The sequence below is a fragment of the Sminthopsis crassicaudata genome, chromosome 3 (genome assembly GCF_048593235.1).
Source record: "Sminthopsis crassicaudata isolate SCR6 chromosome 3, ASM4859323v1, whole genome shotgun sequence".
Lineage (NCBI taxonomy): Eukaryota > Metazoa > Chordata > Mammalia > Dasyuromorphia > Dasyuridae > Sminthopsis > Sminthopsis crassicaudata.
The window spans coordinates 259594703-259622628 of NC_133619.1; the positions used below are offsets into that span (position 1 = coordinate 259594703).

The window sequence follows — 27926 nt, forward strand, 5'->3', positions numbered from 1 at the left end:
TGAATAAACCTAATGTAAATTCACCACCTCAGTGGAAAAACAGTTAAAAGTCCATTTTTCACTAATAAGTATTCATAGCATTAATTAGAGTATAAAGAATGAAGAATAAGCTTTTAGTATCATTACAAAGTTTGAAGTAATCTATAAGCTAATTATAATCTATAGTCTACAAATCAATAGAATTAAAAATAGACTATGATCTATATTCTACAAAAGAGGCTAACTTTACATTATCCCTGACAAATAGTCATCTGACTTAGAGTAAAAAGGCACCCATTACAGAAGTAGTACATTCTACTTTTATAGTTCTTTGGAACTATCTAAAGTTTTGGAAGCTTTTTGTTATTTTGAGTTGGAATCTGCACCTTTGCAACTTTTTTCTATAGTTCCTAATTCTACTTTTGGAGGCTAATGATAACAAGTGTAATTCTTTTTCTTACTGAAAATCTTTTTAATGCCTTAAGTCTGCCATCATGTTCCCCTTAAACCTTTTCTTCAAGCTAAATATTCCCAATTCCTTCAACCAGTACTCTTACTGTATAATTCCAAGACTTATACCATCCCAGGTGCTCTTCTCTGAATCTCAAAGGCAAAACCTTAGGATTATTGTTTTCTTCGATTCATATACCATGTTTTTTTTTTTTATTATTATTGCCTAAGGCTTCATTAGACTTTTTTAGCAGGCATCTCATTTTGTTTTGTTTTGAATTTTTTTTCCACAGTATATATGCATGAGTAATTTTTTTATAATATTATCACTTGTATTCATTTTTCCAAATTATCCCCCCCCTCCCTCCACTCTCTCCCCCCAATGACAGGCAATCCCATACATTTTACATGTGTTACAATATAAACTAGATACAATATATGTGTGTAAATACCATTTTCTTGTTGCACATTGAGTATTAGCTTCCGAAGGTATAAGTAACCTGGGTAGATAGACAGTAGTGCTAACAATTTGCATTCATTTCCCAGTGTTCCTTCTCTGGGTATAGTTATTTCTGTCCATCATTGATCAACTGGAAGTGAGTTGGATCTTCTTTATGTTGAAGATATCCACTTCCATCAGAATACATCTTCATACAGCATTGAAGTGTACAGAGATCTTCTGGTTCTATTCATTTCACTCAGCATCAGTTGATGTCTCTCCAAGCCTCTCTGTATTCCTCCTGCTGGTCATTTCTTACAGAGCAATAAAATTCCATAACCTTCATATACCATAATTTACCCAACCCTTCTCCAATTGATGGACATCCATTCATCTTCCAGTTTGTAGCTACAACAAAAAGAGCTCAGGCATCTCATGGTTGAGCTTGCACAAACTAATGCCTAAGTGCTAAGTGCTACTTAAAACCTCTATAATTAATTTTTTAGACATAAGTGTAATAAAGCTTTGCATTTATACTCAGGAGGCAACATAGTAGAGTTGACAGTCATAAGACTTGGTTCAGATCTCAGTTATCTAGTCATGTGAATGAGCAAGTTATTCAATATCCCTGGACCTGACTTTCCTCATCTGTAAAATGAGATAATTGGATCAGATGAACCCAAGGTCCTTTCTAGCTCCAAATCTTTAAAAGTATGATTTGATTTTAAGTCATCTAAGCTGAGTAGAGCACAATACACTCCACTCTTTAATGTTCTCTTCAGTTCTAAGGGTCCTTTTGGAAATGTCTATCCTAACTAGAGGAGCACATAAGTGAGAGGGGGAAAGGAAAGCTACACAGTAGATGTCTTTGGTAGCCTAAAGGCTGCTAGATGGCACCATCAGAAAAATGTAAATTCAAAACTAGCCTCAGACAATTAAATTGCTATGTGACCTGGGCAAGACACAAAAACTCTCTTTGCTTCAGTTTTCTCAGCAGTAAAATAGTGATAAAAGCACCTATTTTGACTGTGAACACATCACTTAACTTTTTTCTGCTTCCTTTTTCTCAATTGTAAAATGGAAAGAAATAATATTTTCTACCTCACAAGAGTTGTGATGATTGAGGTTATTTATAAAGCATTTAGCATGGTAATATGGAACGTGGTTATTCCTTTTTGCCTCCTACCCCTTTAAGTATTTGAAAGCTGTCATGTAAAGGAAAAGGAAAACTTCTCCATCAAGAGGCAGAACTGATATCAAGGTGTGGAAGTTTACAGAGAGACAAATTTAAGTGTGAGATAAGGGGGAAAAAAACTCAGTAAAAATTAGAGCTGCCAATTCATTGAATTAATTGAGAGTAGACAAGTAATCTTAATATTTCTTTACTCATCTTGGATTTCAACTTGCTATTGACCAAAAAGTGCTGGATTTAGTATCAGATCTAAGTTCAAACTCTACCTTTGCTACTTCTTACTTCTGCTATCCATAGACTCTAGAGAAATTGCCTGGAAACACAAAAATTAGTGACTGAAATTGGACTAAATTCTAGTCTCTTTCATCCAGTCTAGTGCTTCCTCCTTTTTTTTTTTTTTTTTTTTTTTTTTTTTTTTTTTTTTTTTTTAATAAGACTTAAAAGAGTTGTAATTCTTTTGAAAAAATCTCTTCAGTTAGTCAAGCATTGACAGACACAGTCAAACTTACTCTGTCAAGCACTGTTCAGGGGACAAAATGACTAAAGTGAATACTTCTTGCTCTCTAGGATCTTACATTCTACTGGAGGAAATAGCATATACCTATATAAGCATGAATTAAAAAATATCAAGGTGATGGGATATTTATAATAATAAGCAATTACTAAGTGCTTACCTTGTACCAAGGACTCAACTAAGTGCTGGGGATATAAAGAAAGGCAAAAGACAGTCCTTATTATCACGAAGTTCAATCTAATAGAGGAGACAATATGCAAGCCACTATGTACAAACAAGCCATATACAGAGTAAATTGTAGATTATACACGGAGAAGGCACTTGTATTAAGTAGAATCGTGAAAAGCCCTAGTCACAGGAAGAGCCATTCTGAAGGTAAAGCAGAGATATGTTTGGTAAATTTTAACAACCAGTTCTCTGGTAGGGTAAAAAGTGTGCCTGACATTTTAAAAGTTTGATATGCATAATTAAGATTTTCTCCATAACTGTAAATCTAGATAACAAAACAACAAATCAAGAACTGATTTATGATATTTTCCAATTTCTGGAAATTTTTACATTGTACATTTAATAATTAGCCTGCCAAAACAAATTGGCTAGTTTCTATTATGTCACTGAAATGGAACTTCTTATGCAAGGAACAGCAAGGAGACCAATATCATTGGATCTTAGTAAGTTAAGAATGGGAAAGGTTGGAGAGATTAGGTTGTGACAGATTTTGAATGCCAAACAGATGATTATATATTCAATTATGAAGATTGCAACAACAGTTACTGGGATCTTGACTACATAAAAAAAAGGTGGAATGGCTAGACCTGTGCTTTTGAATGATCAGTTTAACTCCAGGGAGGCCAACCTGAAGTGGCAGTATCAGAGGAATGAAGGGGGCATATGTGAAAGATGTTAATAAGATAAAATAGGTGGGACATATCCAACAGATTAATGTGGAGGGTTAGAAAAAGGACTCCGAGAGGATATCTAGATTGATAACCATTGTGATGAGAAAGATGATACCCTTAACAAAAATAGGGATGTTCAGAAGTAAGGGGGATTTAGGGGAAGATAATTAGTTTGATTTTGCATTGTTGAGTTAAGATGCTCATTGGAAATGCAGTTATAGATATTGGATAGATAGTTGGATATGCAAGACTGGAAGTTAGGGCTGAAAAAGTAGATTTGAGAATCATCAGAATAGATGATCATTTAATCTGTGTTTTTAATGTGAGCTGATGAGATCATTAAATGAAATAGTATAGAGGGGAAAGAAGAGGACCCAGGTGAAAACCCAGAGATAAGACTCCTTTATCAGGCATGACCTAGAGAAACATACAGCAAAGGAGACAGAGAAAGAACAGTTAGACAGGTAGAAGGAGAACTAAGAAAGTATTGTCATGAAAACCCAGAGAAGCCTCAGTCAAAAGCTGCAAGAAGGATAAGGATTTAAAACATAACAAAAAAAAAAAAAAAAACCAATTATTGGAGTTGGTAATTAAATTGGAATCCAGAGTATAGAGAGTAAGAAGATAGATGAAAGCATAAATTTTAAAATGTCTTCTCACAGAAGTTAGTTATAAAAGATATCTTAGCTATAGAATAATAGCCAATGGGGATGAATAGATCAAGTGAGGGGATTTTGAACATGGGGAAGACATGGGTATATTTACAGGTAGTAGAAAGGAAACAGCCAGATAGTCAAGGAGATAGTAGAAATAAGTAAGAATAGGGATGTGAGAGGGAACAGTGTGTTAGAGAAAGCAAGATGGAATGGAAGTACTTGTTCATATAAAAAAGTTAGCCTTGGCAAGAAAGGCCACTTCCTTTTATGAGACGGGTAAAGGAACACATAGTAACAGAAAATACCGGAATGATATAAGTTGAGGAGGAAGTTAGAAGGACTTGATAAATGGCCTAGATTTTTTTTTTCCTCAGTAAAATTTGAAGCAAGCATATCTGTTGAGATGGTGGGGAATTCCACTGGAAGTTTAAAAGGAGAGATCAAAGGTTTGGAAGAGCCTCTGTAGTAAAGTAGTACCTAGAAGAACCAGGAAGACTCCAAATAGAAGTCAGTAGGAGGTAGAAAGGCGTGGATGACAGCCAGTGCAAAGGCAAAGAGATGGGTAAGATAGAGTACTATATAGTAGGAAAATCAAGAGTTTGTCAGTTTGTCTCAGAGATATTGTGAAACTCAAATGAAATTGCAAATCCTTAAGTTCTGTATAACTGTCAGTTATTATTAACCTACAGTTTTCAAGCCTCTAGTCCGGTGATAACACCCTATGCTGAGCCTTCTACTGCCCAACTGCTAAGCAGTATGTATACAACCAAACAGAGGTGTACGAGTAAATTTCAGGGGTTGAGGGATGGGGGAGTGTAGGCACATACTTTTTAAAAGTTTAATCTGTATTATTAGCACATTTTTAAGTGTAGGCAATCAATAAAAACAATGAATTAATATCAGTTTTGTAGTGATTGTTCACACTGAAAATTTAACAGTTGGTTCACATTCATGCCAGAGCTGGCTTCTAGCACATCTCTGGTTTGGACAGGATAGTGTAGGAAAGGTAAATAATGCATATTAAAGCTGAAAGGGCAGTTGGGGGAATAGGTTGTGGTATCAGTACTGAAGAAGAATTTATTGATCTTAGGGTCAACAAAGAGCCATTGGCTTTGTGTAAGAGAGTAATGTGATTAGACCACTTCTAGAAAATCATTTTAACAGCTCTATGGAGAATAGATTGAAGTGAGGTAAGCCTAATCAAGGAAACTAATTAAGAGACTAGCAAGAAGTTCAGAAAGAGATAAGAAGAGAAATTTGGTTATTTGGCTAATTATATACTTTTCATTAACAAATACTTATAAAACTTAATAAAAGGTCAAGTTTCATATGCAGTCTTCTGTTAGTATATTGAAATAATGTATTTTTTTTTTTTTTTTTTTTGTGCACACCTTTTGATCCACCTCTGTTTCTACTGGGCTTATATCCCAAAGAGATCTTAAAGGAGGGAAAGGGACCTACATGTGCAAAAATGTTTGTGGCAGCCCTCTTTGTAGTGGTAAGAAACTGGAAACTCAGTGGATGCCCATTAGTTGGAGAATGGCTGAATAAGTTATGGTATATGAATGTTATGGAATATTATTCCTTTATAAGAAAGACCAGCAGGATGATTTCAAAAAGGTCTGGAGAGACTTACATGAACTGATGCTAAGTGAAATGAGCAGAACCAGATCATTGTTCACGGCAACAAGATGATTATATGATGATCAAAACTCTGATGGCTGTGGCTCTTTTCAACAATGAGATGATGGAGGCCAGTTTCAATGATCTTGTGATGAAAAGAGAACTGTGGGAACTGAGTATGGATCACCACATAGTATTTTCACCCTTTTTGTTATTTGCTTGCATTTTATTTTCTTTATCAATTTTTTTTTCCTTTTTGATTTCATTTTTTTTTTTGTGCAGCAAGATAATTGTATAAATATGTATATTCATATATTGGATTTAACATATTTTTTTTTTTACCATATTTAACATATATTGGATTACTTGTCATTTAGAGGAGAAGGTAGGGGAAAAGGGGGAAAAATTGGAACACAAAGTTTTGCAAGGATTAATATGGAAAAATTATACATGCATATGTTTTGAAAATAAAAGCTTTAATAAAAAATAGTAAAAATTTAAAAAGAAATGTGCATTTTTAAAAATAGTTCATTTCGAACTGAACCAGTTATACCTAGAGAAAAGAACTCTGGGAGATGACTATGAAACACTACATAGAATTCCCAATCCCAATTTTTGTCTGCCTACATTTTTGATTTCCTTCACAGGCTAATTGTACACTGTTTCAAAGTCCGATTCTTTTTGTACAGCAAAACAACTATTTGGACATGTATACATATATTGTATTTAATTTATACTTTAACATATTTAAAATGTATTGGTCAACCTGCCATCTGGGGGGGGGGGGAATTAGAACAAAAGTTTGGCAATTGTCAGTGTTGTAAAATTACCCATGCATATATCTGATAAATAAAAACTATTATTAAAAAATAAAAATAAAATAAAATAAGATCAAATAAAAAAATTCTTCAGCAAAAAAAAAAAAAAAAAAATAGTTCATTTTATAATTAGGAGAAAATGAAGACAATTACCAAAATCCAGATAAGAGGTAAAAAAGGCACTGAATTAATATGTTTATATGAGTAGAAAAAACAGATATGATGCAAGATACATGCAATTAGAAATGAAAATAATTTAAGTATAAAATGCAAATAAAGAATAATGAGGAGACTACAAGTGTGAGTGACTTGGACAAAGATGTTTACCTCATCAGAAAAATGGAAATTCAGAAGAGAGATTTGTTTTGGGGGAAAGAAAATAAGTTTTGTTTTGGATATAATGAGTCTGAGATGCCTTTAGTTCAAAAAGTCTCATAGGCAATTATTGATGTGAGACTAAAGGGAAGGAGAGAGATTAGGATTAAATATATACTCATGTAAGTCATCTATCTAGAGATGATAATTAAACCCATGGGAGCTGAATAGGTCACCAAGGGAGAGAATTATAAAGGGAATAGAAGTGTAAATTATGGAGGAGAGGGAAATCAGCGATTTCAAATGAAAAGAAGAGATAGAATGAGAATTAAGCAAAGGCTATTAATTTGTCAACTAAGAAGCTAAATTTGGAGAAAGTAATTTTAATTGAGTGATGAAGTTAGAATCTAGATTGCAAATGGCTGAAGAATGAGAGGAAAAGAGATGGAAGCAATATAGATAGACATCATATTATGGTAAATTAGTTTTGAGAAAGAAAGATAAAGATAAATTGAGGATTTTTCAAGGTAGAAGAGACTTGGTGTTTGTAAGTAGCAGGAAAAGAAACCAGCTGATAGAGAGAGCTTGATCTTGCAGTGTGATACAATGGAAAGAACATTGGATTTGGAATTGCAGAAATTGAGTTCGAATTACTCATGATAGTAGTGTACATGTTTCTTTGTAGTAAATGGACTTATTTTAAAGTGCAAAAAAAAATTATGGTAACATTTTATTATTCTATCCTTATATCAAGTTGGATCCAGACAGAAGTTTATTTGACCAAGGAGTAAAGACTGATGGAACTGTTCAACTTAGTGTACAAGTCATCTCTTATCAAGGTTAGTATTTTTTGTTTTCAACTAAAATAATATATTAAGTAACTATTATGTGTCAAGCATAGTCCTAATTACTAAATATTATTTTAACTGTATCACTTGGCTGTTTAGCAGGTGTTTTACAAATTAGAGGTTATTGCTTATAGTACTTAATTTTTTCATAGAATATGAGCTTATGCTTTATTTTTAATAATTTATATTTAACTGAATTTTGGGTATGTCAGAGAAACTTAAAAAAAAAACAAAAAAACAACTCTTCGGTGAATTCATTTTTAGACAGTAGATCAATGATGTTTCTAAATTACAAATCTGACCATGTCATCCCTCTTCTCAATAAAGTCTCCTTTTCATCTCTAAGATTAACTACAAAATTCGTTTTGGTGTTCAGAGTCCTTTGTGACTGCCAGCCTCCCACTTTTCCAAATCTTTTACGTCTTACATTTCTTTCCCTTGTCACATAATCTTCCATCCAGTAACACTGGCTTCCTTAGTGTTCCTCAAAGAACTTCATCTCTCAGTTCTAGTAATTTTCACTAAATATCTTCCATACCTAGAATGCTTTTCCTCCTCATTTCTGCCTCCTAATCTCCCTAACTTCCTTTAGGTTCCAGCTAGAATCCCTTTCAAAGAAAGCTTTCCTTATCTACCTTGATTCTAATTCCATATCTTTGTTGATTATTTCCAATTTATCCTATATACTAGACTAGGGGTTATCAAACAATGGCCTACGGGCCAGATGTGGCCTGCTGAGGACATTTATGTGGCCCTCTGGGTGATGACAAATGGGCTGAGGGGCGGAGACAGAGTGTGAGTTTTTCTTTTTACTATAGTGTGGCCCTTCAACAGTCTGAGGGGACAGTGAACTGGCCCCCGATTCAAAAAGTTTGAGGACCACTATACTAGACTGTACATAGTTGCTTTCAAGTTATCTCTGTCATTAGACTACAGGTTTCTTGAGAGCAGGGACAATTTTTTTCCTTTCTTTGTATCCCCAGTGCCCTCATACATAGTATTTTTTAATTGACTGACTATTGACTAGTTAATCAAGTTATGAGTGTTTTAATCTGAATTACTTTAGGTAATTTAGTGATTATTTTAGATAATTAGACAAAATTCAAAAATCATATCACTGAGGTTTGATTAATAATTATTAAACAATTGGTCATTATTTCTGTCTTGACAATTTTCTGAAAACTGGAGATACTCAGTAATTCTATCAGAAGACTAAGAACCATTGAAGGCTTGATTAAATGGGATTTGAATATGTTCTAAGAAGTCATAACTTTAAAATATTGCTATCTCAAATCTCTTTATCTTAGGTATTGCTGAGAAACACACTTGGGGTCTTTATAAGTTACGTAAATGAATTTTAAAGAATTAATTGGGCAGCAAAGTTTTAACTACTTTCAAGACTGATTTTCATTATTAATTCAACGTGAGTTTGTTTTTCTTACAAAAAGTTTTGCTGTATTATATTTTGATTAAAAACTGCCAGAAGATACCAGATTAGGAAACAGCTGCTAAATAATGAATTATAATTTTTAGGAGCTCTCAAACAGAGGTTAAGTGACTTACCTAGGGTCATACATCTAATAAGACTCTTAAGACTGGATTTGAATACAAGACTTCCTCATTTTAGGCCCAGAACTCTATCTACTGCTCCATTAACTGCTTTCAGCTGGGGATGGGACTATTGGAGATGGAGAAATTTTCTAGGGTGAAAAGGCTGCTGGGACATAGAGGATCAAGAATATATGAAGATAGTTTTCAGGAGACTGACAAACAGTTGATAACATTATGAAAATTTTATCTAAATCATTAAGAATAACAATGTACATTCCAACAGCATTTAAGTTTTATCCTCACGATGAAATTAGAAAAGATGGTAAAAAATGGAACAATCTGTTTTAAAGAACCCATAGAAGATGGTACACTGTTGGTAGAGCTGTGAATTGGTCCAGCTATTCTGGAAAACAATTATCAAGCTGTTCACATTACTTGATCCAGAAACCATATTTCTGGGCATATATTCCAAGAGGTCTAGGACAAAGATGGGATACTGATATTATCAAAATATAAATAGTATTTTTTTGTGATACCAAAAAACATACTAGAAGCAAAGTATGCATGTGCCTGCACACATATGCTGTTTTTGTGGAATATCATTTAGTTGCTACTCCTTAACTGCCCAAGCTCCCACTTCCACTTGGGGGGATATCTCCCCCATCCTTAAAAACCCTCCCTTGTGTTGCCTTTCCCTGCTAGTTGTTGTCCTATATCTCTTCTTTCTTTCATAGCTAAACTCCTTAAGAATGCCATCTACAATCTGTGCCTCCACTTTTCCTATTTTTGTCAACTTAGCTTTACAATATGACTCCCAACTTCTTCATTCAACTGAAACTCTCCAGAGTTACAGATGGTCTGTCACTGACTTGCTAGATGTAATTAATAATAGACTTTTCTTAATCCTCATCCTTGACTTCTCTACTGTCTTGGGACTCTTACCCTCTCTTCTTTCTTGCTCTTTCCTCCCTTTCTCTCTTCATTCTCTTCCAGTCTTCTGTTCCTTCTCAGTTTCCTTTGCTTGATCTTCATCTAAATCATATCCAGTATTCATAGATGGCCCCTAAAGGCTCTCCCTGGTCCTTCTCTTTTGCTTCTATATTGTTGGTTTTCAAACTTTTTGAGATCAGGATGTCTGTACAATTACCTTAAAAATTAGTCAAGTCAGAGGGATTTTGTTTACATGTATTTGCTGTTGATTAGAAGTTAAAATATTTCAGTTTTATAGAAATAAATTTTACCTTAAGGCATCCCTGAAAGGATCTCGGGGATTCCTTGTTGCTATACACTGATTTACTTAAACTATCTCAACAGCTCCCATGGATTAAATTATTATCTCTCTGCAGAAGATTCTCAGATCTCCTTATCCATCCCTAACTTCTTGAACTCCAGTCTTAAATATCAAACAACCGTATAGACATTTCAAACTAAATGTCTTAAAGTCATCATTTCCCAAACTGAATTCATTTTTTCTTAAAACTCTCCTTTTTTTCTTATTTTTGTGGAAGGTACTACCAACCTCCTCCTTACCTGGGCTCCCTTACTAGGTGTCATCCTTGAGTCTTCTCTCTCACCTTCCTCATCCAATCTTGTCAATCCTGCTTCTACTTTGGCAACATATCTATTCCTATCCCTTCTATCTTCTGACAGTACCAACATCCAGGTTGAGGTCTCATCAACTGATACCTAGACTACTGAAATAGCCTTCCAGTTGGTCTCACTTCTTCAAATCTCTTCCCACTCTGATCCATCACCACACAGTTGTCCAGGTGAACATCTTAAAGCACAGGTGTGATCATACCACCTTACAATTAGCTCCAGTGGTTCACTGTTATACCTAGGATCACATACAAAATCCTCTTTTGCCTGTATATTTTTGTAACCTGACCCCTTCCTACTTTACAGTCTTCACCCTCTTCCTTCTTCCCATCCAGTCATACTATGTGCCATCCAGTGTTACTAGCTTCCTTGTTGTTTTTCACATAACACTCATCACCCAACTCCATGTATATTCTCTAGTTGCCCCACAGTGACAGTGAAGAAGTATAGAAACCTCTCCTTACTTATCTCTATTTCCTGGCTTTCTTCTTGACCTCACTAAATTCTTACCTGGAAAAAGCCTTTCCCAGTCCATCTAATTCTTAGTGCCTTGTGGTCTATGATCCACTTCCAACATATCCTGTTCGTACCTGATTGGTACACAGAATTTTGCATGTTTTCTTCTTTTTTCTCACTGTCACTTCCTTGTAAATTAGGACTATTGGTTGTCTTTATTTGTAACTTCACTCCCTTTCACACAGTGACTGACACATATTGAGGTCTTTAATATATGCTTGTCAACTTGGACTTGGGCGTAATGATCAAATCTGCCTTCTTTAGGCAATACATTATGTTCCAATTTTTTTCTTTCTTTTTCTTTTCCATCACTAAAGTTTGTCTCAAAATCCTTCTAGGTGACTATTTCTTGAATAGGGATAGCATCCAAGATAATTTCAATAATGAAACTTTTTTAAAAATTACCACTTTTTGAATATACATGCATATATATGCCCTATGGTCTCAGAAGTGCTTAGATTGTTCATTGATATGAAAATTTAAATGTATTAAATGATATAGTATGTGAATCACTACCATTTCATATTCTAAGGGCAAGAAGCATATATAATAGTGGATGGAAAGTTAGTCTTGAAGTGAGGGAAACTTGAGTTCTAAACAGTTTTGCTGAAACTTAATCATGCTAGTTTTTTGAGAACTGATTTGTTAAATTTTCAGTGTGAAAATTGGCAAAGATTAAAAATCAGGTCTTGATTATTGTTTTGTTGATTGCCTAGACTTTAAAAAAGTGATGGAGAAAATGTTAATGTAATGACGAATGTGTTAATGCAAATTATAAACTTAAGATTGTTTTAGGTGTTTTTGAAGAATTAAGTTAAATATTTTACCATACCTTTAGTTTTAGCATATACTTACTGGGTGAATGTAGACAAGTCACTTAAAATTGCCTTAGGCAGCTCTGTGAAAGTATAAATTGCAGAGCAATTTTTTGACTTGGAAGAAACAATTTAGAACTGCCTATACCCTTAAAATCACAGGTATGGCTTAAAACAAATATTGATTATTGTTAATAACTGTTACATGCCAATTTGGATATATTGCGACAAAACCTTGTAATAGTTTGCAGTATGATGTTTGTAAAGAATTTGAAATAAACTGAATATTGTTTTAATAACTTATTTTTTTCTCTCAAGTTAAAAAATGTTTTTCCATGTTTTTAGGGATCGAGCCCAAGTTAAATATCCTTGAAATTGTTAAACCTGCTGAAACTGTTGAAGTTGTTATTGACCCAGATGCCCATCATGCGGAAGCTGAAGCACACCTTGTGGAGGAAGCTCAAGTAATAACCCTTGATGGCACTAAACATATTGCAACAATTTCAGATGAAACCTCAGAACAAGTTACACGATGGGCTGCTGCACTTGAAGGCTATAGAAAAGAACAAGAACGTCTTGGAATACCTTATGGTAAAAACAAATATATATGAGAACATATTGATGAACTATTTTTTTAAAGTATTATTATTTTATGTTTCTTACATTACCATAGTATCCCATGTATTTCTCCTATTCCTTCTCCTAAAGAGTGCATCCCATATAATAGATAGTATTTTTTTTAGAGTGCACAACAGCACTGAAAAGTCTGAAAATATGTGTAATACCTGTGGACTTCCTCCCTCCATGAAGAAGTAGGTAGGTTGAGGTTGTTTTCTCACATCTCTTCATTTGAGTCCTCCTTAATCTTTATAATTTTACTTCATTAATTTTGATTTTTTGGTATGTTATTTTATTTATTTAATTTTTTTACGTATATTGTTTTAGCTACTGTGTATATTGTTTTCTTGGCTCTACATCAATTCATATAGAAGTTTCTGTGTTTCTCTGTATTCATCACACATCATTTCTTATAGAACAGTAATATTCCATTACATTCCTGTACCACAATATGTTTCACTATTTCCTAATTGATGAGCAGCTATTTTGTTTTCAATTCTTAGCTATCATAAAAAAAATGCTGCTATGAATATTTTGGAAAATATTTTTTAATTATTACATATTTTTATTTTTTAAATTATTTTTAATTTTAAAAAAATTTAATATTATTATATATGGTTTTTTTTTGGAGTATAAACCCAGTAATAGAATCTTTGGTTTAAGAATATGGAAATTTTAATTATTTTATTTGGGTAACTCCAAATTATTTTCCAAAATGGTTGTACCATTCCAAGGTTCAACCAAAAATTTATTAGTGTATCTGTCTTCCTACAAATCCTCTAACTCTGTACCTTTTTTTTTTTAAATCATTTTTTCCAATTTGTAAGGTTTGAGGTGAAAACTCAGAATTTTATGAATTTTCATTTCCCTTATTATTTTAATGACTATTGCCTTCTCATTTAGTTTGAGGTCTAGAAGTACTATTCTCCTTCATCTTTCTTTTTACCATTTCTCTTCATATTCTAGATCTCTTGTTTTTTGTTTTTTTTAATAAATATTATTATATTAACAAGCTCTATAAAGTATTCCCTTGTAGTTTGATTGCTTTAGTATTATAAGTATAAATTAATTTTGATAATATTTGTATCATATTGATATGGCTTAGCCATGAGCACTAAATATTTCTTCTACTTTTTAAGTTATTCTTTATTTCTTTAAGGAACATTCTATAATTGAATCTATACAAGTCTTTTGGATGCTTTGGGACATTGATCCTCAGATAGCCTATGCATTTTGGATATATTGTGGATTTCCCTAATTTTTTTGTGTTTTGGTACTGTTATGTAGAAAACTATTCATTTTAATTTAATTAATGTAATTCATTTAATTATTCAAGTTTTAATTATTTTTATTTTTTTATTTTGGGGGGGAAATTATATTTTAAATTCCACACTGTTTCCTCTCCCTCCCTAACTCATACCAGAGAGGATCACAATTTCACAGATATAGATAGCTATATATGAAAACATACTATGCATACAATATTGCTGTTACCATATGTACAACATTTTTTTTGGTTTTGTTCATTTCACTCTTCATTATTGCATGCAAATATTTCCATGTTTTCCAAAAATTTCTTAAAGCAAAGTAGTATTCCATCACAATCATATACCTCAACTTGTTTAGCCATTCCTCAATTGATAGGTATCCTCTCAGTAGCTAGTCTTTTGTCACCACAAAGAGAGCTGTGATAAATATTTTAGAATATATAAGTTCTTTTCCTTTTTTCCCCATCACCTTGGAAAACAGATCTAATAGTGGTATTGATGGATCAATGGGCTTTACAGTTTTATAACTCTTTGCTCTCCAAAATGGTTGGATCAGTTCACAGTTCCACATGAAGTTTTGTTGTGTTCCAGTTTCTCAACATTCACTTCTTTTTATTGCTTTTTGTGTTTTGAAGGATACTATTCATTTTTGAGGTTACATTTTGTAACCTCCAATTAATTGTCTCAGTGTCTTTGCTGATTCCCTGGAGTTTTCCAATTTTAATCATTATACATCTGCAAATGGGGATGATTTTATCTCTTTACCTTCCTTTATTCCCTTAATTCCTCTTGTCTTATTACTATTGCTACCATTTCCAGGACTTTGAAACAATGTAGTGAGAGAGTGGGCATCCTTACTTCAGTTTACTTAGTGCCAATTCCCCACTGCAAAAGGTGCTTGCTTATGATTTTAGATCCTATTTTTATATATTTTTTTCTCTTTTCTTATACTCCATGCCTAAAATAAGGTTTTTAGAATGAATGTTATACTTTGTCAAAGGTTTTTCTGCATCTCTTGAAATGAACACATGGTTTTGGTTTTTAATATTGTGGTTATTATTTTTCTAAAGTTGAACCATCCTTGCATCCCTCTAGTATAATATAATATAGTATAAATACTATTTGAGTATAAGCCATGAGTCATTTAACTCTAGTTTTTAAAGAAATTTGTGTTTCCCTATATTCCCTTTTTTTTTTTTTTTTTACATTTATCCAAAACTGAGAGAGATTCTTCTTGCTTTTTTTGATTAATCTTTGTGTCTTCTTGAAGCTTAGATAATGTTTTCTTTATTAATTTGGATGCTAAGACATTTGAGGGTATAAGTTTACTATTACTAATAATTTCTTATCTATGATTCCATTCAATGTAATAACAGTTTACTTGTGTATCACATTTTATTTTTAAAAAAATTTTTCAAGTAATGATTTTTTTTTCTTCTATTCTGTTGTAAACACAATATTATGTCTTTTCAGTTACTTTACTTAAATTTAGTCTTTTTGTTGTTGTTGTTAAGATGTCTTTGTTCCCAAGGGCTCTATTCTCCTCATTCCTGATGTCTTCCTCTCATATTACCCTTTTCCTTAATGGTTTTATATTTTACTTTCTTGTTTCTGCTTTTATCTAGTTATATATTTCTTCCCCTTCTTTTCCCCTCTCAAGCCAATTTCCACTTCTTTTCCCCTTTATCTAGTTCTGTTTATTAAGGGAGTGGGGGAATCTTTCCCTTTTTTAAAAGAAAAAAATTTGATTTTTACACCCCTTTCCAAAAAGGATTTTTCTCATTTTCATTATCGGTCTTCACTTTTTGTTTATTTTAGACACTCATTCTAATTCATGGCTTCTATAATTATTTAGTCTTTCTCATTTCTCTGTATTCTTCATACAATCAAAGCTTCCAAGTTATGCATTCTAGACTGTTCTAGGTTTTCGTTGCCACTGATTTGTAGTGTTTAACTCATTTATTTTCCCTTTCCATTGTGCATCATTCTCAGAAGAGTGCTATTTATTACAGGTGTCAGAAAAGATACTGGCTTATGATATGGTACTGTTGTCAGTCCTCACCCCCATCCCACCTAGACTGTCTCTTCTTGACCTTTATATTCTACATTTGCCTGGAAATCTTTTGTCTATGCTTTCCCATTCTTCCAGGTGCCATTTGATCCCCCAAGGGTTCCAACTTCTCACCTTTCTGGATTAGTAGACTTTACTCACCAAAATCCCCTGGGCTTCATCTCATGTAAGGCCTTCATCTCCCTTCATCTATAAGAGCATTCATCAGTGGAACCCCATCTCATCTCCGAAAGTAAGGCTTCCTTTCTTTCCTCCCTTTTTCAGTGTTCTCATCTTCACCTCAATCTCTGTAGAGTCTTCTCTGAGACCACAGAGATCACCTTTTCTTTATTGCTATTTGATTCCTGCTCACTCACTAATCCCTAATCCTCGACTCTTCTCCCCTCACAAAAGAAGCATTCACTAGTGGTCAGAGTATTCCAGGTTCTGTCCATAATGCCCTATGTCTGTCTTTTCACCAGATTTCTGCCTTCCCTTACATTTCTTAGTGTTTAGAAGGATCTCTCTCTCTCTCTCTCTTTTTTTTTTTTACAAAAATTTTTATGCATATTTTTCAGCATTGATAATTGCAAAACCTTTTGTTCCAGATTTTCCCCTCCTTCCCCCAGATGGCAGGTCGACCAATACATGTTAAATATGTTAAAGTATAAGTTAAATACAATATATGTATACATGTCCAAACAGTTATTTTGCTGTACAAAAAGAATTGGACTTTGAAACAGTGTACAATTAGCCTGTGAAGGAAATCAAAACTGTAGGTGGATAAAAATAGAGAGATTGGGAATTCTATGTAGTGGTTCATAGTCAACTCCCAGAGTTCTTTCACTGGGTATACCTGGTTCAATTCATTACTGCTCTATTGGAACAGATTTGGTTCATTTCATTGTTGAAGAGGGCCTCGTCCATCCAAATTGATCATCATATAGTATTGTTGTTGAAATATATAATGATCTCCTGGTCCTGCTCTCTCCAGGCCTTTCTGAAATCATCCTGTTGGTCATTTCTTAGAGAACAATAATATTCCATAATATTCATATACCACAATTTATTCAGCCATTCTCCAATTGAGGGGCATCCACTCAGTTTTCAGTTTCTGGCCACTACAAAGAGGGCTGTCACAAACATTCTTGCACATACAGGTCCCTTTCCCTAGAAGGATATCTCTTATTGATACTTCTGTTTTTATACTGCAGCTATCTGCAGTTATTTATTCCTCCTGTATTTTTGTTGTTTGGGGTTCAAGAAAATAATATTTTCAGTTCTCATTTTCATTCTAAAAACGTTTCAAATTCCTCTTTATTGTGGAATATCCATCTTTTGTCCTTTATAATAGCCTGTATTGTCAGGATAGGTCACTATGGGCTCCATCCTGAGCCCCAATGTTCTTTGGAATATGTAATTCCATTCCTCCTTTTTCTGGTGGGTGCAAAATAGTCTTGTATTAGTCTAATGTTCTTTCTCCTATGTTTGAAAGTCTTTCTCCTGATGGCTTAAAGAATTCCTTGTTTCTGGTGTGATTTAACCCATTTGGGGATTGATTTAAATTTAACCCATTTTGTCTTGGATTTGCAGCCTTCGGTATTTTTTTCTGGAGGCAATCTGAATTTATTCAGTTGGAATTTTATTTTCTATGGTCAGAAGTTCTGGGTAATTCCATTCTCTTCTGTTATTTCCTTCATTATAGTGTTAAGGTTTTTTGACTTGTTGAGGGGGACCTCATTCCTTAAGTGGACACAGCCTGTCTTTGAAATTCATATATTTTGCTTGCATAGTGAGCACCATTTGAGGTTGAGTAACTTGAATTTGTAATGTACACAGGCAGCACTTTAGTATGACTTCAGCTGAATTTATCAACCTGTGAGTAGGAGTAAAAGTAGCATATAGTGGGAGTAATAATCCCAGGCAGAGCTAGGGTTTGACAAGAAGTAAGCAGTGACAGAACAGTGACAAAGTATTCTAAAACACAGAACCAGAGAATTGAAATGATTGGGTTGAGATTAAAAAGGAGAGAAAAGTTTAAAAAAAAAAAATTTATACTAAGTGAAATCATCAGACATTATAGTTGGGGAGCAGGATAGGTGACATAGGACAGAATCCAAAACCAGCTGAGGAAAAAATGTCGCCCCAAAATATAATTGACTTCTACAAATACCATCTCATTTATTTCAAATAAAAATCAGTAACAGTATTTTATAGCACTTTACTTAAATTATTTCATTTAAGCATCAGAGCAAGTCTGAAGTAGGTAGCTCCTTGTACAGATAAGAAACAGGCTTAGAGATAGTATTCATTCCTAGCTCTTCCTGATTTCTAAGTGAATAATAAAATAAATCACTTAATAAGTGCTAGAGATACAAATAGAAAAATTAATGCTCCTACTTTAAGTAGCTACATTCTAGTGAAGTAGAGATAACACTTACAGAAAGTTTCAGCTACAAGTTAGATAGAAATGTCCTATGTTGTCCTTAGTGTGCAGTATCAAAATAAATGTTATTGCCTCTTTTTTATGTCTTTTTCATTGATAAAAATCATCTGTTTCTGATTTTTGAACCACTTGATAGTACCAAGAACTTTTCTAGTTCTTAAGTAGCTGTGGCTATATTCCTTGCATGAGCAGATCCAAGCTGTGTTTCCACAGATGTTACTGTCCAGAATGATGGCTAAACACTACATTTTTATTATCAAGCCCCTTCGGTTCAAACTCCTTCTTTGTCTCCCTCAAGGCTTGGGAGAATATGAGCAGTTTCTCTCTCAAGTTTCTTCCTACTTTATCTAATCTTGCTTTCCAAGAACAGCTGGTGGTAGAGGGGATAGATCTCTGGTCATGGAAACTGGGCAACTGAAGTTCAAATCCAGATTCAGAGATACTTTGTAGTTATGTGACCCTGAGCAAATTACTTCTATTTGTTTCTCAGTTATAAAGTGAAGATAATAATTGCATCTACTTAAGAGTTGTTATGAGGATCAAATGAAATATCTGTAAAAAGCACTTAGAACAGTGCCTGACCCATGGAAGGCACTATATAAATGCTTATTCCCTTCTCTTCCCTTTTTCTGTTTTTATGTAAAAATTGATCCATAAGTGGTGGAAATGACTCCACAGGAGTTGTTTCCCCTGGATGATGGCTATATCCAGCATTTTATCCAGTATTACATGGATTGAGGGTTTGTCTTTTATCTATATTGGCTTTGTTACTGGCTATATTTCATGTTGATAAGTTAACTGTAAGAAATAGCATATGGATTTAACATATATTTTAACATGTATAACATATATTGGATTGCTTGCCATCTAGGGGAGGGGGTAGGGAGAAGAAGGAGAAAATCTGAAACACAAGGCTATGCAAGAGTCAATGTTGAAAAATGATCTGTGCATATGTTTTAAAAATTAAAAACTTAAAAAAAAAAAAAAAAAAGAAATAGCATATGCTGTCTAATATGAATAAGGCAACACAGAGTAGGCTTTAACTAATAAAGATTTATTACCTTGTTTTTAGATCCCATACAGTGGTCAACAGACCAAGTCCTCCATTGGGTGGTTTGGGTAATGAAGGAATTCAGTATGACTGATATAGATCTACCTACACTAAGCATTTCAGGAAGAGAATTATGTAGCCTCAACCAGGAAGATTTTTTCCAAAGAGTCCCACGAGGAGAAATTCTATGGAGTCATCTGGAATTGCTTCGAAAATGTATGTTAAATCTATTATATACCATGTAATTTGTTAACTTGTTTTTTATAACTTTTATTTAAAAATCCATCTCAGTTTTTATTTTTATCTCAAGTATCTTGCAGAATTTTAGAATTGGATAGATTCTTGGAAGCCATCTTCCAATGCATTTAGCTTAATAGTATTCGCCACAACAAATTCAGCTTTTGTTTGAAAATCTTCAGTGACAAGGATTCCACTACCTTCTAAGGAAACTCATCCAATTTTAGTTAGTTCTAGTTGTCAAAAAAATGTTCTTTACGTCAAACTTAAATTTATCTCTTGGCATCTTCTACCCTTTGATCGTAATTATGCCCTCTAAGGATAAGTATTATAGTTCCAATCCCTCTTCTCCATCAAAAGATTTGAAGACTACTATTATATATCTTCTAATATATAATATACACCCCCCCCCCCAAACATCACTAAGCCTTGACCTTAAGGCCTTTCACCATCTTTGTTGCCCTCCATTGAATGTTGTCCAGCTTCTCAAAATCAGTCAACAAACATTTACTGAGTCTCTACCAGGTAATTACTGATCTAAGAGAAGGACATACTTTAAAAAAAAAAAAAGGCATAATTCATCTTGAGTAGAGAACAACATAGTAGGATTATCAGCTTGAGTCATGAACACTAGCATTTAATGTAGCCTGAGATCATGTTAGCTTTTTTGAGTACTGTATATCATTGATTGATAATGAATTGTACTATAGTTTAACACATATATATTTAGAGAACCATAATTCTCCAAGTTAACTGCTACTTGTTTTATTATATTTGTTAAACTTATATTTGTCTAGGAGTAATAGAAATTTTCTTCTATTGCTAGTTTTAATTTATTCTTTACAAACAAATAAAATTCCCAGTTACTCTTGTTTGTATTATCAGCCAAAATCATTAAAAAATTTTAAAATTTTATTTTCTAAATTTAAAAATAAAATATTTTTGGGGTCAGTTGTTTTTCCCACAACGTAGTTTATATTTTCTTCTATTTTTTCATTCTTTTAAATTTATTTGTTTGATTCTGGATATCTCAGAGAGTCATTATCTTTCATTTGCCCAATTCCAAATTTTAAGGAGTTGTTTTTTGTACTTTTCTATTTGGCCAATTGCACTTCTTAAGGAGTTGTTTTTTTCAACGGGTTTTTGTATCTTCTTTTCCATTTGACCAATTCTAGTTTTTAAGCAGTTGTTTTCTTTTTCTAAACTGTTGAGTCCTTTTTCATAATTCTTTCATATCACTCATGTTTCTTTTCCCAATTTTTCTTCTACCTCTCTTATGTGTTATATTTATATTATATGCATTTTGTATGTGACATTTGGCTTTGGATTTACTTATTCAGTTGGTATCTATAGTTTACAAAATTAAATAATGATTTTTTTTTCTTTATTCTTCAGATGTATTGGCCAGCCAAGAACAACACATGGGTGAAATAGCAACAGTTACTATCGATCAACGTGAGTATGTAGGTCTTTAGTTTATCAATTTAAATTACTTCTTCATTTAAAAGAAAAAGCATTTTATTTCTTAAAAGCAAAATGTAGACCTTTTTGAATCAACTTTATAAATATCATTTACTTTCCTTTAAGCCATTTTTTTCATTTGGTCTGTGACTTGCTAGTGCATATATAAATTTAATATTTTTTAAATCATTTATTCATTTGTTATACTAACTAGTTAGAATAGTTGATCAATGGAATTTTCCTATACTTGGAAAATATAAAAAGCATATAGTATCTGTGTAGTTACAATGTAATAAGCCATAACATAGTTTTGTTTGGTTTGGTTTTGCTTTGTTTTATTAACCAGACCTGTGATTTCATTGGTGTAGGAAGCTGCCAATGAGGAATATCTTCTACAGAGCAACACCTTCTCTGAAACTCATAATTTTTTAAAGTTGGCCTGAGGCAATGAAAAGTTAAGGGATTCACTCAGAGTCATCTAGCTACTGTGTGTTAGAGCTTTAAAACCCAGATCTTCCTGACTCCAAGACCAGCTGTTTAACTTTTATATTAACTGTCTATTATAATACAGATAAAGAGTGTCAAACTCAGATAGAAAGGATTCCTGTGGCTCACATACTGCTTAAGAAAACCACAAATTACAAATCTATTGTATTTTTTAATTTATATTGTTAAACATTTTCAAATTATAATTTAATCTGGTTGGTTTAGCAGTTAAGAGTTTGATACCTCAAATGTTAATATCAGTCCCATATCATTATGACTGTCAGTTTTTCAAAAAGAAAATATTTTCCAAGTTATTTATATAAAATATATTATTTATCATGCTAAAAACTTTGAATCTTTTTTGTCAACTTACCTTGTGACTGAAGAAATTGTAAGTCTTTGTCTAAAACTAAGTTAAAGGAATTAAGTAAATGTACGTATTTTTTTTTTGTACATTTGTACATATCTTTTATTAGAAAATTATAACTACTTTTTCAATGGTTTTCTTATGTTTCAGCTGTTCAGATTATACCAGCATCAGTACAGCCCACTACACCAACCACCATTAAAGTTATAAACAGTAGTGCAAAAACAGCTAAAGTACAAAGAGCACCACGGATTTCTGGAGAGGATAGAAGTTCACCTGGAAACAGAACTGGTATTTTTCCACCTCCTTTATTATCAAATATTTATCTTCCTAATGTGGTTTCAGAATTATATGTGTGCGTTAGAATTGTACCTGGGAATTTTCATTACAGATGGACTATAGAGTGAAGGTGGAATTTCCCCTTAAGTGGGATTCAAGTGGTAACCAAGTATTTCCATTGCTGTTAATGGATTATAAACCAAAGAAATATATTACTTTTTTTCCTCTTTGTTTGAAGTATAATAACTGTAGTTGTGGCTTCTAATTCTGTCTGAATAGGAAATAATGGACAAATTCAACTATGGCAGTTTTTATTGGAACTTCTTACTGACAAAGATGCTCGAGACTGCATTTCTTGGGTTGGAGACGAAGGAGAGTTTAAGCTAAATCAACCTGAATTGGTGGCACAAAAATGGGGACAGCGAAAAAATAAGCCTACTATGAACTATGAGAAACTTAGTCGGGCTTTAAGGTAAATAATTTACTAAATTTTTGGAACTTTTTAACAAAATGGCTGTTGTTCAGATTTGCATTATTATGTTGTAGAAGTTGCGTAGAATTGTGTTCTAGAAAATGCATAGGGGCAGCCAGGTGGCGCAGTGGATAGAGCACCAGCCCTGAAGTTAGGAGGACCAGAGTTCAAATCTGGTCTCAGACATTTAACACTTCCTAGCTGTGTGACCCTGGGCAAGTAACTTAACCCCAATTGCCTTAAAAAAAAAAAAAAAAGAAAGAAAGAAAATGTGTAGACATAAAAATAGTTGTGTAAAAAAGTATTATAAAAAATATTTGTGTAGTTGCTTTAAAATCCTTTTTTGTCCTTTTCCATTATTTTAATTTTAGTAATATTTAATATCAACAAAAACTAAAACTGGCATTTTGTACAAACTTATTTTTAGAATTATATTTAAAATCAATATTTTTTGAGGTACACATATCTATTTGCTTAGTTTATTATCCTTTCTAAATCTGCTGTGATTTCAGGAAACCAAATTTTACTCGGTTTTTTATTATAATTGTTTCTGTAACTCTTATTATTGTAAATAAAACCAAAACTTTTAAAGACATAATCTTTTGGGGATCCCAACAAACCAAAGCTAGATTTTTGTTTTGTTTTGTTTTATAGCTGTAACAACGAGAAAAGATTTTCTTGTTTGCACAGTTGACTAGAATATGTACATTAATTTATGTCAATGGAAGGAAAAATGGTTGATATAAACTGAATTTGTAGAGTTTAAAAATACCTGGGCGACCAGACATGCTACCTTTCTAAGGTACCTCATTATACTTTGGGATTGCTCTAATTGTAAGGAAAATTTTTTACTGACATCACACTTAATTTTTCCATTAAATTTTCTAAGTCCTTTTAGGGCAGAACAACTATACTCATTGTTTTAGAAAGAAAAGAATGATTCCAAAAAATCTGTAGTGAATGGTTTAAAGAAAAACATGGCCAGAACATAAATTCAACTGGAATTCCTAAGACATAAGACAATAGAAAAATAAAACACCAGAGAAAAAAGAGATTAAAACAGAACTATGGATAAAAAGATTTAGAAAAGGAATTAATAGTTTAGTGCAAAAGCTGAAAAAAATTGCCAAAGCAACAAACTCTTTGAAAATTAAAATAAAACTAATAGAAATGAATGATTCCAGGAGATAAGAAGAAATATTTGAAACACTCAGACTTTAAAAAAAAAAAAAAAAGATAAGCTATCTCATAGCAAAACAACTGACTTTGAAAACAGATTGAAGAGAAACAAATCCATCTGGTGGTCACTTCCAATTTGTATTGTATCTGTGAGAGCAGAGACTATCTTTTGCCTTTTTTTTTTTTTAATCTCCAGCCATTAACCCTGTTTCTGGCACATAGTAGGTGCTTGATAAATTAGTTGACTGACTAACTGAGCTGTGGCAGAATCATGTTTTTTATGGGATTAAACTGAGTAATGGGAAGAAGGATAAGGAAAAAAGTCATTGGGAAAAAATAGGATAAATAGGATAAAGAAGTTGAGAAATCTTAATTGACTAGCAGTAGAGTCCCATTAAACAAATCCTTTCATAGAAAGATAAAAGATATTCAATAATAAGACACAAGAATGTTACTTAGATATCTACAGAAGGTTTTTTGTTCCTTGAATCGCTTTCAACAAAACCTCAACAGATATCTGTGGAAAACTACTAGGGTAATTTCATATGCTTAATTTTTCCATTTTTCATATGCTATTATAGATTTTCATATGTTATTATTATTGATTTATTCATTACATTCTTAAAATAACAAAATGAGTGAAAACTTTTGCTCCCCAAATCTCCATATCAAACTATAATCATCAAATTTTTTTATTCTACCTACAATTATGAAAATTATAAAATGAATTTTAGTGTAATTAGAGATATTCTATAATTTTTTTAAAAATCCAGATCTCATATGTTTATTATTTATATGCTAGACTTTAAATAATTTTTTTTTTATTTTACAAATATAAATAACAATTAAGAAAATTAAGTTCTGATAAGTTAACATGGAAAAAAGTTTAACATAATCTCTATAAATTTAATTAGGCAATATAGGGTTTGTTTCTGCAGAACCTTAATGATGGCTCACAAAGCACATGCTATAAGAATGCTGATGTTCCTAGCATTTTGATTAAATGATTATACAACTGATAGGATTGTATTGAGATTGATTGACTGGTGTCCTGAGGAAGGGAGCTACTCTGATGTAATGGACAGAATGCACATGAGGGTAAAGCATATGCATTTGACTGTCTTTTGGGTATGGTAAATGTTGAACTCTTATAGTATTTGGAAACAATTTGAAAATGGGTTGAGAAACTGCAAAACACATTGAGCTTTGTCAAAAGTGGTCGGCATTTGGTATAATTGCTGTAGAAACTCCAAAATCAATCTATGTGATCATGATGGTTTCAAATTACTGCAGAAAAAGTCCTATAATGTTTCAAACATCCATATGCTTGTTGGACAGGGAAAATATATTTATCACACTTACTGCATAGGATACTAAAGAATTTTTGCACAAATCCTTTAGACCATTATTACAAACCTTCAGTGGTTCCAATGAAAACTACTGATCTGTAGAAGATCTGGTGCTTAGACAGATCACAGCCTCTGAGAAAGAATTATAAGTCCATGGACATAATCCTGCCTTAGGAAAGGGGGAATTAAAGCCACTGGAAGCACCTAACACAACAAAGCATGGGAGAGCATGCTTTGATATTTCAGAGCAAAAAGGGAGAAATGACTGTGAGGAGGGCAGGGGCTTATAATGAACTATTTAATGAGAAAGATGGTAAAGTTTTTACTATAGGTGCAATATTTTTATCCTGTCTATCTAAGAATGAAAGGGACAAGATAGGTAAAACAGTGATGTCAGACTTAGAGTTGAAGAAGACTTTAGGTGCCATCTAGTTCAACTCTCTCGTTTTACAAATGAAAAAACTAAGGAAGAAAAAAGATTAAATGATTTGCCCAGGTTATATGACCAGCAAGTATCTGAGGCATAATTCAAATTCAGGTCTTCCTGACTTAAAGCATAGCATTTCCCCAAATGTTGAAGAGAGCAATTATGAACCAGGAATTAATTGACATGAATAAGTTACTCAATTGACAAGCATTTATTAAACATCCACTACATGCCAGGTGCTAAACTAGATGTCAAAGATACAAATTTTAAGAATGAAGCAATCCCTACTCTCAAAAGAACTATATTCTAATACAGGAGATAACATACATATATATTAGCATATACCAAGTAAATATAAATGAATTCATGAGATTTTCCTTTCCAAGTAAATGATTTGTTGAGTTTTGTTTGTTTTTCACAAAAGAGGAAGCAGTTTGATAATTCCTAGGAAATATTGTGTCTTTACTTAGATTACTTTTTGATACTGATTTTTTTTTTAAATCTGGATTATTTTTATTGACAAATATTTGTACTAAGGTTATCTTTGCTATGAAGAAGATTTGAATTGAACATAATTTTTAATTTTTTTATTAATATTTTATATTAACTCAGTATATTTAACATTTATTTATCAGGTATTGAACATTTAATAAAATTTTCATTTATGGTGATTTGGTAAATAATCAGAGAATCTGCTAAATTTGTTTTCCAAAGTTATTAGAGTGTATTTATTATTTATCCCTGGCAAAGTTCTAATGGATTTTTTCCTTTTTAAAGGTATTACTATGATGGAGACATGATCTGTAAAGTACAAGGCAAGAGGTTTGTGTACAAATTTGTTTGTGATTTGAAGACTCTTATTGGATACAGTGCAGCAGAGTTGAACCGTTTGGTTACAGAGTGTGAACAAAAGAAACTTGCAAAAATGCAGCTCCATGGCATTGCACAACCAGTTACAGCAGTTGCATTAGCTACTGCTTCTCTGCAAACAGAAAAAGATAATTGAACCCCAGGACCTTATAGGAGCATGAGGCCTTTTTGAATAGTTAAAACAAGCATTGCTCTTTGTTACAGAATCTGAAGCTTCTTTTATTCGTAGACAATACAATCTGATGCATGATTTTTTTACAGAGATTTCAGACTATTGTGAATTTGGATCTTTTTACTTTGAGCATATATTTCAGTGTATGCATATGTATGTGTTAAGGGATTAACACAGTGTCTTCAGTATGAAGGCTGTCCCGCTATGGTTGGTAGTTGGATATCTGTCAGGAAAGCTGAATCTGGTCAGTATTAATTTTTAAAAAATTCATAGTAGCATCTAAAGAAGTAAATGAAAAGCTACAGGAAACAGTCTAGGTCACACTTTAATAATTTTGGAAAATGTGACTGTTTCCCCTCTCTGCTGTCTTAGATGTTACTTTTATTAAACAACAGAATGGAATTTCTACCACTAGTGCATGTATGCCTGTTAGTTTCATCTAATCAAACAACTGAAATAAGAGATGTTATAAAGAAGTTGAATAAATGACTAAACTTGCGATATCAAGTCATTATGGCAATTTTTGTATTTGCAAGGAAAGTACAAAAAGGTGACTAGCAGAAGATCAGTGCTGAAGAAAGAGATCCAGGTTTAAATCTGGCTTAAGTCAAGCCAATTATATGGATTCATTGTATTATGTATAGAATAAAATACATACATGAGACCAAGAATTTAAATTATTTTGAGAGATGTAAATTCTAATAGACCAGCTATTAACAGCAATCTTAAATGATCTGTTTTTCCTGTCAGAAGTTTAAAAGCCTGAAAAGGTATACCTCAACCAGAAAATAGTTTTGTGTTTTATTACCCTACGGTGCTGGTTACATTAAGCAGGGCAGCTTATATATTCATTATGTTTTTTTACCTGGATGAAATGAAGACTTAAAAGCAGTCAATAGTTCTTTACCGTACAAGAATAATATTTTACTTGCACATGTACTTATGAAAAGCTGGGAATTTGGCTTCCAGACTTTTGGACA

At 32.7% G+C, this 27926-nt stretch overlaps 1 protein-coding gene across 2 annotated transcripts in view; it reads left to right on the forward strand.

Moving 5' to 3' along the window:
* Positions 1-27610, forward strand: part of GABPA (GA binding protein transcription factor subunit alpha) — a 55106-nt gene extending 27496 nt beyond the window's left edge. For both annotated transcript variants that reach the window (XM_074300578.1, XM_074300579.1), the window contains exons 4-10: positions 7640-7724; positions 12560-12805; positions 19669-19863; positions 21280-21339; positions 22349-22489; positions 22757-22949; positions 26682-27610. In XM_074300578.1, the coding sequence (XP_074156679.1) occupies positions 7640-7724; positions 12560-12805; positions 19669-19863; positions 21280-21339; positions 22349-22489; positions 22757-22949; positions 26682-26910 (1149 nt within the window). In that variant the 3' untranslated portion in view covers positions 26911-27610. The remainder of the gene's footprint in view (positions 1-7639; positions 7725-12559; positions 12806-19668; positions 19864-21279; positions 21340-22348; positions 22490-22756; positions 22950-26681) is intronic.
* The last annotated feature ends 316 nt before the right edge of the window (positions 27611-27926 follow it).